A 12,995-nucleotide genomic window follows, 5' to 3' on the forward strand; every position below is an offset into this window, starting at 1 on the left:
GTTTCGTACCCATCTTGGACAAGGGCTTCTGGGGGAATGCTTCTCTACCAACATTGAGTTTCCTGGTAGCTAGGGATGGTATGGGCCATTGTTTATCCTATTCCTTCTTTCTATATTAGTTCTTAGAATTTCGCACCTTTGGTTTGTGGATTAGGAACAATAATCTCATTTCCCAGATTTAAGATTGTAAAGACATTTTGATGGTGAAAGTAGACTTCTTAATCATTGGGACTTAGATTTGAAGCTTTGGTAGTTTGTGGTAGGGGAGAGCAAAAGTTCGGTTAAACTAAATTAACCGAATTAAACCTACCGAATTAGTCAATTCAGTTTGTTTATTTTCTTGTAATAGTTCGGTTTGGTTACCTTTTTCGATTAGTTCAGTTTTAGGCTTTTAGTTTTCGGTTCGATTTTTTATTTGAAATAATCAAACAAATTAAACTGACCAAAATTACAAAATGACATTGTTTTGGGTGTAGTATAAAAAAAAAAAAAACAGACAAAATGGCAGAAGGAGAGGACTGAACTGATGTTTGGCCCTTCGGCCCTTTCTGGCTTTCCCTTCCCTTTCGTCTCGGCTCTCCGGCAATGCTAACACCAATGTCGAACCAACATCGCTTTCCCTGATGCAAATCGCTCCCCCTTTGTCCTTGTACTTTTCAGCTTTCCCTTCCCCTTCGTCTCACTATCTTTTGGCCTCACTATCCCTAATGCAAATTGGAGTCGCTACCAGCATCTCTCTATCCCTCCAATTTGGTGCTCGCCCGTCAATGCCACCTCAGCAGCCACCATCGCTTCAAACCACTTCTTCAGTAAGTTTTCTAGCAACCTTTTTGTAGGTGAGTGTTCTACATTAAAACTTAGATCTACTAAAATCCAACCATTAGATTCTTTTGATTTTGGATATTGAGCGAAGGCAAATCTGATAGTCAATTCCGACCATCGGAATCCGCCGTGAATGGTGGCTGACGACATTTTTCCAAAAACGAGTTTTGAGTTTTTTTTATAATAAAATTAATTTTTAGATCTACAAAAAAGTAATTGTTAAATCAAATTCATTTTTAGATCTATGAAACACCGCGGATGGGGAATCCAATGATCAGTTCCAATCATTGGAATCACTGGCTAGCTAGGTGGCCGGCTGCCGAAAATGAGTTGGTCTGTTAGGTTATTTTTGAGTTTGCTCGGTTTATTCAATTAGTTCAATTTTTACGAATTTTGTTCGATTTTTTCAGTTTTCATTTAGTTCAATTTTTGGGTTTGTTCGCTCAATTCGATTCAATTTTATACAACGCTTTGGTCTTTTTTGGTTTTTGAATTTTCCACCGTTTGCACACCCTTAGTTTGTGGTGGTATGAGGATTATCAGAGTCCTGAAGCACTCCAAGTTTGTATGCCTTTAGGTTTCATTCCAGCTCAAAAACAAGACAACATATTTTGGTAATGTTGTCTTTGAAAGGGGGAAGGGATTATAATTATAAGAAAGTTATGATAATCTATTCAATTCAAAAATCATACTAAATCATTAATTGATAAAAAAAAAAAAACTCAGCATTTAGTTCACTCTATCCAAATTATTTTATCACAATTATGTGATATATTTCTGTCAAATGGCGGCTGGCGAGAAACGTCGCCGCTTCGATTCTTGGTGCAATGATCCGCTTCAATCATGGATCTGGATTGCCTAGAATCATTGCCATTGGCAGTGTTTGGTTCATTGATGGATTGGTCAAAATATACTTATGCCTGGCCTAGTAAAGCCAAGAAGGCTAGTGAGTCATCCACCTCCCCATCTCCCCCGTGATCCTTGGAGCTTGGAATAGTAGGGGTTTGAATCACCCTGCAAAGCAATTGGAGGCCTGCTCTCTGATTTTTCAACATCATCCTAGGTTTTGTGCTCTTCTTCAGACCCGTGTCCAGCTTAGTCGCTCTCAAGACATCGCCCATAATATTATGCCTCGTTGGTCTTGGCTTATAAACTATGAGTTTAGTCCCGTTAAGCGTATTTGGATTGGGTTTGATCCTAGTGTGGTCTCTGTGTCGGTCATTGGAGGCTCAGACCAATTTCTTCACCTCTTATGTATTAGACTTGCGAATCGTAAAGAATTTTTTGTCTCTTGTATCTATGCCAGTTATGATGAGCCTGACCAGTCTCGGTTATGGCGTCGCCTTCTTTCCTTGGTGCCTGGCATTAATCTCTCCCCGTGGCTTTTTATGGGTGATTTTAATGTTTGTAAGCATCAGTCTGAATCCCGGGGTGGAAATTTGGAGTGTTCTTTAGGTATGGCTCGTTTTGCTTATTTCCTCAACTGAGCCTCCCTTCAAGATCTTTCTTTTAGTGGCCCTATTCTGATGTGGAATAACAGACGTTCAGGCTCTGATTGTTTCTTTCGCAAGTTGGATCGTGTTCTTGTTAATGATGGGTGGCTGGCGCAATTTGGTGATAGCTCAGCCTCCTTCCTTCTGCCAGGTATCTCGGACCACAGCCTTATGATGGTCTCATTGCAGAACGACCAGGGTAGGAGAGGTGGGCATTTTCGCTTCAATAATCATTTGGTTCAGCAACCTTCCTTTGCTCAGATAGTTCAATCTGGTTGGGACTTAAGGGTGGATGGCTGGCCTATGTATTGCCTCGTTAAAATGCTCAAGGCTGTTAAGCTTGGTCTTAAGTTCCTTAACACCAAACAAGGTCATGTGATTTCGTGTGTTTTAAACCTTAGAGACTAGCTTCAGGAGATCTAGGGGCTTTTTTATTCCTCCCCCTCTGACGCCTCCCTTCGAGCCCGTGAGTGTGATCTTGCTCGATCTTATTCAGCTGCTTTGTCCCAAGAGAGTGAATTCTTTCGTCTTCATGCCCATATCCGCTGGAGTGGGGAAGGGGACTGATGTTCCCGATTTTTTTTCCAACATATGCTCTCTAATCGTAATTTTCACCATATTCATAGTTTGATCTGGTCTAATGGCACTACAAAAAATTCGTTATTTAGTGGCGATTTTTTTTTGCAATTAGTGGCGGTTTTTAACCGTCGCTAAATAATTTAGCGATGGTTTTCAAATCCGCCGCTATATCAGCCGTCGCGAAGCATTTAGCGGCGATTTTCAGCAATCGCTGGAGTAACCGCCATTAAGTCATATTTTTTGCGGCGGTTTCCAAATCGCCGCTAAATAAGTGATTTAGCAGCAGTTTTTTAAATATTTAGCAGCGGTTTTAAACCGCCACAAAATTTAAAAATATTAAATTTTAGCAGCAGTTTTATAACCGCCGCAAAAATTCAAAAAATTTTGAAATTTTAAAATTCAAAAAAATTTCAAATTTTGTAAGCCTCGCGCGTGCATCTCGCCCACCAGTGTGGCCCCCACCAGCGCCACGTGGCCGCATGTCAGCGCGCCACGTGGCAATGCTCCTTCCTTCCCCCAGACTCGAACCCGAAATCTCTCCTGTGCGCATACGCGCACGAAACCAGCTGAGCTACCAAACTTTGTTATTAAATGTTCACGCTTATAAATTATATACTAACATATACAACCACTATTTTCCATAATTATAATTTATATTCTTTATTATAAATTGAAAAACATAAATTAATTGATTATTTTAAAAAAAATAATGGAATAAATTAAAAATAAATTAATTGAATTAAATAAAATAAATTAATTGGTTAAAAAATAAAAAGAAGATTTTATATATTTTTTAAAATTTCTTTTTAAAATTATTAAAATTTTATATATTAAAATTTTGTTAAATTTCTTTTTATTTTCTTCAAATTAAAATTTTTAATGAATTTTGCTATGATTTTTTAAAATTTTTTATTTTTTAATTATTTAATTTTTTCTATATCAAAATTAAATTTTTTAATTAATTTTGCGGCGATTTTGAAAAACCGCCACAAATGTTATTTAATTTTAATTTTTAATTATTAAATTATTTTTTAAATTTAGCGACGGTTTTCAAAAAATCGTCGCAAAATTAAATTTTTAATGAATTTTGCAGCGATTTTCAAAAAACCGCCGCAAATGTTATTTAATTTTAATTTTTAATTATTAAATTATTTTTTTGAATTTAGCGACGGTTTTCAAAAAATCGCCGCAAAATTAAATTTTTAATGAATTTAGCGACGGTTTTAAAAAAATCGTCACAAATGTTAAAATATTTTTATTTTTAATTATTTAATTATTTTCTAAATTTAGCAACGGTTTCCAAAAATCGCCGTAAAATTAATTTTAATTTTTAATTATTAAATTAATTTTTGAATTTAGCAGCTATTTTTTAAAAATCGCCGCAAAATTAAATTTTTAAATAAATTTTGTCGCGGTTTTGGGAAATCACCGCAAAATGTTAAAAAAATCACTGTAAATAATGTATTTTGCGGCGATTTTTAAAATCGCCACAAAAAAATCGCCGCAAAAAATTAATTTTTTTGTAGTTGGGTTCCCCCACATCCTCGGAGTCTGAGGTTCCTCAAGTCCTCATATCCCATTTCTGTGATATCCTTGAGCCCCGTTCTAGAGAGACTGTTTTCAGCCGTGAGTCACTTGACATATATGTTGATAAGGCCATCTCCCCTGATGCATGGCCTGATCTTTTGAGAGATGTCTCAGATGAGGAGATCCGTTCGACTTTGTTCTCAATGGGGGATGAGAAAGCCTCTGGTCCTGACGGTTTCACTGTCAAGTTCTTTCGTCATGCTTGGGATATTGTTGGGGCAAATTTTATAGCTGTTGTTTCTAGTTTTTTCTAGTTAGGTAAGTTACTGGGTGAGATCAATGCTACTATCATTAGCTTAGTGCCTAAGGTTCCCCACCCGGAGTCGCCTAGCCAGTTCCGTCCTATTTCTTGCTGTAACGTTACTTATAAGGTCATCTCCAAAATTCTTGCGAATCAGATTAAGCCTCTATTACCCCAATTGGTCGATGCCTCCCAGACCGCCTTTGTGCCTGGTAGGTCTATAGGTGACAACATCCTTATGGTGCAGGAGTTGCTGCATCAGTACCACATCCCGAAGGGTCCTGCCAGATGTGCTCTTAAGGTTGACCTTAGTAAGGCTTATCATTCGGTAGATTGGGAGTTCCTTCTTTGTGTTCTGCACCGTATGAATTCCCCCCCCCCCCCCCCCGCTTTGTCTCTTAGATCAAGGCTTGTGTGTCTACAACTCGTTTCTCAATTAAGGTTAATGGGATGTTCCATGGATTTTTCCCTGGTGGTAGGGGCCTTAGGCAGGGGGATCCTCTTTCCCCTTATCTTTTTATCCTGATCATGCAAGTTCTCCATGGTATTGTCACCTATCACTCGCGAACAGATGATTTCCATTTCCATTGGAAGTGTGATAGGTTAGATATTGCCATGCTCATGTTTGCTGATGACCTCATGCTTTTTTCCAATGGCGACTTGGCTTCGGTCCGCATCCTAAAGCAATGCCTTGATCGCTTTGCTGTGATGTCCGGGTTAGAGGCGAATCCAGCTAAAAGTGATTGCTTTGTTTGTTGTGTTAACCCTAATCTTTGTGCTTCTCTAGTGCAGGAATCAGGTTTTAGGGAGGGCTCTCTTCCTATTCGTTATCTTGGGATTCCCCTTATCTCAAAGCAGCTCACTTATAATGATTGTTGTCTTATCTTGGACCGTGTTCGTTTCAAAGTTGCTTCTTGGAGGGGTCGTCTCCTTTCTTTTGCGGGCCGCCTCCAGCTTGTCCAATCTGTCTTATCATGTGTTTTGGGCATCAATTTTTGTGCTCCCCAAGAAAGTTCTTAAGGAGGTGGAGAAAGTCATTCGTGCTTTCTTATGGGATGGTCCGGACTTGTCTTCTTATAAAGCTAAGGTTGCTTGGTCTGATATTTGTTTCCCAAAAGATCAAGGAGGCCTTGGTTTGCGCCCTCTCTATATTTGGAACCAAGCTCTTGCAGTCAAATTGATCTGGCGCCTCATCCATGTTTCTTCCGAATCCCTTTGGATTAGATGGATCCACTCATACCGTATTAAGGACTCTTGTTTCTGGCTTCTTACGCCTCCTTACTCTTATCTGTGGTATTGGCATAAGATCCTTAACCTTAGGGGCGTTGTTCGTCCGCTTCTTGGTAGGAAAATTGGCAATGGTCATCGTGTTTTTCTCTGGCATGACCAATGGCATCCCTTCGGTGTGCTGGTCAATTACTTCTCTCGTTCCCTGCCTAGGAGGACGGGTCTCTCATCTATAGCTAAGGTCTCCTCCATTATCTCTTAGGGAACCTGATCGTGGCCCCTTATGCAATTCTCGATGGAAGCTCAGCTGATTGTGGAGTCTTTGCCGAGTCCTCCTAGTATTCTTGTCCCTGACCTTCCTTGGTGGATCCCTGCGCCTGACGGCTGTTTCTTAGTCCGCTCTGCTATGAGTATGTTGAAATGTAGGAGAGCTCGGGTTCCTTGGTTTCATTTAGTCTGGCACTCCTCTGGGGTTCCATCCTATGTTTTTATCCTTTGCCTTGCCATTAAGGAGCGCTTTTCTACTTTGGATCGTTTAAACTTATATTTGGCTTTTCCTAATAGGTGTTTCTTGTGCAGATGCGCGATGGAGAGCCATAGCCACTTATTGTTTAGTTGTGTTTATTCTAGACAAGTTTTGCAGCATATTAGACATCATGTGAAGTTTGCTTGGCCCTAGAGGAGTTGGGAGAGAGGTGTTTGCTAGGCGACTCATCGGTTGCGTGGTAAATCTCCGTGGGTGGTGGCTCACTGTCTTACTCTTCAAGCAGCAGTATATTTTATTTGGCGTGAGCGAAACAACCGGTGCTTTCGGGATAGTGAGCGTCATTCGACCCAGCTTGCGTACCAGATCCGGCAGGTGGTTTGGGTGAGGCTGTCATCCATGCAGTTTTCTCGATCCCTACAGAGCATTGCCCTGGTTCATTTCTGGCATCTCCCTCATACATGCTTCCGCTTATGTCCGAGTACTTGATCTTTCTCACTGGGAGGTCTTGTTGTAGGTGTTCAGTTGCTTTGATGGTTCATATGTCTTTGGTTCTTTTATTTTCACAGTGTTTGCCATTTGCAGCATTTTCTTACCGCATATGTTTGTGGCGGTGTGTTCCGTCTTTCTTCTCCCTCGTTTAGTTGGTGTTGTAGTTTTGTTCTTTGCTCGGGGTATTCCCCTATTGTTTTTTTAGTCGCTTTTGCGCTGGGCTCTTTTGTTCTATAAAATCTTTTATTTACAAAAAAAAAAAAAAAACAGCAATAGAGAAGAAATCAAATTTGAAAATCTTCTTATGACTGTGATAACCAAAGAGGAAACGAAATCAAGGCGTCGAAAGCAAAATCAAGGCGTCGGATCTATGCTTTGATACCATAAGAAATTTTACAGGAGAAAAGAATACAGAGCAACTAGAAGAAAAAATATTATTATTCCCCAAAACAATATGTACACCCACACTGTATATTTATATTCCTAAGTGTTATATTATTATAACAATTTTATGCTAATAACAACTACTCAACTACAGCTACTAACCAACCAGTTGGTTAGTTAGTTTTAACAAAAATAAAAAGAAAATCACAATAAATTATGCTCACAAAGCAATTTTTTTAACACAAATATTATTCATTAAAAGATAATGTTAATTATTGCTATTGTACATTTATTATATCATGTTTTTAACATCAAAATCATTCTATTAACTAATTAAATGATTCAAAACACAATAATTTTAATTTAGTATTAATTGGACCACAGTTATTTACGTAAGACATCGAAGATAGTGAAGACAGTCTGCAATGTAGTGAGGACAAAGAGGATGACGCCCGCGACAATAGAAACACCTGTCCATGGATAATTATGAATCAATGTCGCCCGCAATTTATGCCACCGCTTCGCGCAGTAGAAAGCGGTGCTCTCAAAGACCATGTAAAGGTCGCTGGAGGGATCCATCATCAAATCCTTCGACACCGTATTGAACAAATCGTCCACAGCCTTGTCGCTGCCAGCGAAGTTGAAGATGATCCCTTTGGACCTTAGCAGGCTGATGTCGGGATCTTGCTGGACAATATTGCTCATGAACCAGATGTACGAACAAAGATAGTTGCCGACTACAACGTGGCACCGCTCGAATGCAATGAGGTTCAGGAAAATCGATTCGGTGCTGGCATCGACAACCAATTGGGGGAGACTCAGGACGCCGTGCTCGAAAGTGATATCCAAGAGGCTGTTGCTTTCACTCCTCTTAAAGCGGATGCCGGCTTCAGCCAACTCTGTGGCTGAGCGAGCGATGGTGTCCCACATGTGCTGTGCCGGGGGAATGCTGTTGGCTTTGGGAATCTTATAGAGCAAGCTCCTGCGATAGAGGTCGAGGATGTGGAGGCATTTGCCCATGTCTGCGATACGACCGCCTTGGCCACAGAATGCGAGTATCAGATCGTTCAAAGTTTCCGTGTTTCCCTGGATGAACCATGCACGTTTAATTAAATAAAAATAACTATTACATTAAACCAAATGTTATTTGGACATTGAGTTTTCAAACTTTTGATGATATTTGTTAATAAATTATATATTATGTCGCATCAATACACGATCATTATTAAAAATGTCACAATTTAGTGTACAAATAGCATTTTCGTTCGGCTACATTTGTTTTGATATAAAATATTTTATTATCATATTTTGGTAACATTATCTTTGAAAAGGGAAAGGGATTATAATTATAAGAAAGTTATGATAATATATGCAATTCAAACGTCAAAATAAATCCTTAATTGATAAAAAATCAGCATCTAGTTCCCTCTATCCAAATTATTTTATCACAATTATGTGATACTTTGTGAAACTCATATATTAATGTATTATATTTTATATTATATTAATATAAAAATAACATATTACTAAATAAAAATTATCTTTTATATTGATTTAAGATACATGAATGAATCTAATTTAATTGAATTCTATATGAGGTGAATGGATATTCACACAAAGCTTAATATTTACAAAGAGGATAAGTAATCATTGTCAATTTTAAATAATATTTATGTACTATATCTTATTTTTAATTATAAAATAAAACACAACAAAAATGTCACTTATCTTAAAAATGAGACCAATTTGGTTGCCATTACGCCCCTAAAAGCAATTCTAGTGATATATAGAAAAGAAAGAAATAATCTGTAGGGTTTATGATTTAAAGTTTAATAACATGAGATGTTATGTTAATTAAATTTTAATCATTCGTTAAGAATTGAGGGTTAGAATTTAATTCTAACTCTTTTATTAAGAAAATATTTTTAATGATGAATTATATAATAAATTAAAATTTATTTTTTAATTAAAAAATTAAAATTTAAAAAACATGAGGTTTGATGTTATTAAGTAAAGTTAGAGAAGTCAAATATGTATATTTATACCTTGTAATTCCTTCATTGCATTTGAGCTTGAATAACACGAGTGTTGGTAATTAATTCTCTAACAGTAACATATACTGTCAGATAAATTTTATGGTATAGGACTTCCCGTGGGGGCCAAATATGGGATTGTCATTGAGATAATCACTCTCAAACTCCGATAATGACGAGCGCAATATTTCTAGCACGAAACACCCATCCCCTTGAAAAGAAATTTAGTAACATCTGTTAATTAAATTTTAACCCTTTAATAAAAAAATGGAAGTATAGAATTTAATTTTAACTCTTTGATTAAGAAAATATATTTTAATAATAAATTATATGATAAATTAAATCTTAACCTTTTATTTTTAATTAAAAATTTAAAATTTAATAAACATGAGATTTGATGTTACTAAGTGAAGTGAAAGAAGTCGGTTTTGTCTATTTTTACCTCAATATTCTCTTCAAAACTTTTGAGCATGTATAGTACGAGCATCGGCAATTGATTCTCTAACAATAACATATCTCGCTTGATAAATGGCATGGCATAGAGTTCTCCGTGAGGGCCGAATATGGGATTGTCGTCAGAATAATCACGTCTAGGCTTTTGTGTCTTCGCCCGCAATATTTCTAGTGTGAAACACCCATCCACAATCATTAGCTTCACAAATTTTTTAGTATCGTTTTGCCACTCAGGCTGGAGCGAGTCGTACGAATCCTTGAGGTCTTGCTCCACTCCGACCATGGAGTTGAAGATTGTGTCCAGAGACACCCGCGTTCTATCGAGGAAATAGAGGAGAGCGCGGTGCTTGTGATCCTCCATGGGCTTCAGGCGAGGCTCCCCGTAATGGTACGGCCCGAACGACACCATTTCGGGCTCATAGACTTTCTTGTCGAGGTCTGATATGATGAGGGGAGGGAGCCTGTGGATGGACCGTTTCTTCCTGCGCTGCTCTTCTTGGCTCTGAGCATTGCGGAGGTTGTTGAGTTCAGCTTCAAAGTCGAGCACCCAGTCGCCCATTTGCTCTTAATGTCGTCGGCTCAGTCACTCAGCTTGGTGTCTATAAAGGAAGTGGCTGCCCGGCAGTTTGTCGAGCACTTGGTGTGCAGAGGTTGGGATTATAAAGAGAGAACTTATATTCCTGACTTGCAACGCTGATAGTGATAACAGCAACTGCATGTTCTTTGCTTTCATGTGGGACCCAAATCTTCCTCTTCATTTACTGTTCAAGCATAGCAGAAGCCTAAGCCTTTATTCCATTAGTTATTGAATCACAGGCTTGATTTAACAATCAACCTATAATATGTTCTATTGAAACGAAACGAACATTGTCCACAAAGGATTCACCTTAAAAAGTTCTATACATAGTGGAATTTTTCCTTCACTTGAACCACGAAAGCACTGATTCTTTCTCCCCCACTTAAGAAAGAAATATTTTTTTATTGCTTTAGCGTCCCATCCTCGAGTTTCATGTTCGCTTGACAGCCACGCCGAATGGCCGAGACGTGGGATTGGCAGTTCAGATCAATCTTATTTGGTAATGTTGGTAATGTTGGTAAGCGTCCCATCCTCGTCGCCGCTTCGATTCTTGGTGCAATGATCCGCTTCAATCATATTTTGGTAATGTTGCCTAGAATCATTGCCATTGGCAGTGTTTGGTTCATTTATGGATTGGTCAAAATATACTTATGCCTACCTATAAATGTGAAATTTCTATATTTAAATAATATTTATATATATATAATAAAACATTATCGTATCAATTATAGATATATATATTTAAAATGGTATTTGGACCTAGAATTTTGACATTTTATATGTCACACAATATTAATTATTAAAAAATTATCGATAATTATACACTAATCAATGATTTGTTAAGAATTTTGTATTTTAATTTAATGAGAAATTTCCTTTTAGTAAATTTAGTTGATAATGACTAAAACATTTTAGGAATTCTTCTTAAGTTTGATAATCTTTTAATCAAGTATTTTGTTCAAAATAATCAAGTATTTTGTTGTGACGATATATGGTGTCTCTGGTTTAATTACGAGCGATGCTAATTTATTGTGTAATTTTTTATGAGCTGTTGGCCGCTTTCACTGCACCACACTGGATAACTGTTCCTTTTTCACCTACAGGTAGTGTTGTGATGGAATATAGTCACGCATACAACCGCCACCATAAGCTTTAATCCCACTATGTTGGGAACATATTCACATTTCTTTTATATATATATTTATACTTGTTGCTAGATCACTGGAGTTCAACCCTTGTGTTCCAGTCTTTTCTTTTCTGTGGTTTTATTGTAAATTAGACATGTAATCTAGTAGCTTTTGGAGGCCAACATGCATTGGGGCTGGGTTGAGCAATTACATTGTTTTTATTTGGCGAGATTAATCCTCTTACTATTTTGTATCATATTGGCAAGCAGTTCACTTAATTTTCTATTTTCTTTTTTTGTTCGAGATGATTTTGGGCTCCCTTTTTAAGATTAAGTGAAAAAGCAAAGGAGAAGTTGTAGCTTATTTAATTAAATTCTCCTAGTATAGTTAACTAAGTTAGTCTTTGAAAATTGTGGGTTATTTCCTCTGTTTGTCTGCCTACATGTTCGTCTCTATAACATGAGAGTCTGATTGATAAATGAGTACCTAAGAGCTCTTAGGTACTCATTGGCCTTCAAATTTAACTATCCTTTCATTCTTTTTCTAACTTTCACTAAAGTTATACTCGCGGGTGCATGCACATATTTCTACTTTAGTTCTACTTAAATCTCTTGAGTTTGAAACTGCTATTTGATGGTCTAATTTCGCATTTATCCCTTATTTTATTTCGCCTAAAAAACAATATTATCAATAATAATGTGCTCTATGATAGTGGATTTATATTTAATTTGTTTGTTCAACAATAGTTATTTCAAAAAATTAATGGTTCAAAAAAGATTTTTCAAAGTTCACACCAAGAAAAAAAAATGATTCTTCACATAAACATACAGTAGTAGGAATATGTCTAGTCCCCATTTGGTGTTTCCTGTAGGTCATGGCTCTATCATCTATGCATCACTTTAATAGGTCTTCATGTGATGTACTTTGTTCCAAAATCCCACAATAGCTGATCTCTAGGTTTCTTGTTATACAATTTCCTAGTCTACATAAATTATATGCTTTCCACAAGTATGTAGAAAACAATTCAAAACTATTTGTTCTTTTTCTGTAACTCTCTCAAACTAGTCTCCTAAATAAATAGTTCAAATAGTTTGAGACTTTATTTAGGAGACTTTATTTAAAGCCATATAAAGGCTTCAGAAAATGTTAAAGCCTTTATATCCATTGTCTTGACAATTTTTTGGGATATCTGTCTTGAGGGATGCTAATAACAGTAAAACTACGATACCGTAAAGGGTCTCTGATGTAAGTGTTTTTGTATACAGTTATTATGCAATTTTGGACATATTTTATACAATTTCATAGTTAATGTGCAGACTTAAATAGATTTATTGTTTTCCAATATAAATCGAAAAACTATGATATGTAATTTTGGTTGGAGAATGGCATGGTGGCGTAATCAAGGGTTGTTTGACGTTACTTGGACATGTTTTAGTTTAGGGTTGATTTGTATGTGCTTTTGAATGGTATTGTGTAATGAGACGAGACAAGATTGA

At 37.0% G+C, this 12,995-nt stretch overlaps 1 protein-coding gene across 1 annotated transcript; it reads right to left on the minus strand.

The window, feature by feature from the left end:
• Positions 1 to 7,693: 7,693 nt before the first annotated feature.
• Positions 7,694 to 10,354, minus strand: LOC127786752 (UPF0481 protein At3g47200-like). The gene is made up of 2 exons (XM_052314397.1): positions 9,785 to 10,354; positions 7,694 to 8,395 (listed from the first exon to the last, which is right to left on the minus strand). Exons 1-2 carry the CDS (start codon positions 10,352 to 10,354, stop codon positions 7,694 to 7,696), a joined length of 1,272 nt encoding a protein of 423 aa, XP_052170357.1.
• Positions 10,355 to 12,995: the final 2,641 nt, after the last annotated feature.

This window comes from Diospyros lotus, chromosome 12 (assembly GCF_014633365.1).
Source record: "Diospyros lotus cultivar Yz01 chromosome 12, ASM1463336v1, whole genome shotgun sequence".
Lineage (NCBI taxonomy): Eukaryota > Viridiplantae > Streptophyta > Magnoliopsida > Ericales > Ebenaceae > Diospyros > Diospyros lotus.

Coding starts and splice junctions, on each gene's coding strand:
- LOC127786752 (XM_052314397.1), bottom strand. CDS start 10,354: ATGGGCGACTGGGTGCTCGACTTTGAAGCTGAACTCAACAACCTCCGC. Junction 8,396..9,784: donor GTTTTGAAGAGAATATTGAG/GTAAAAATAGAC, acceptor TGGTTCATCCAG/GGAAACACGGAAACTTTGAA.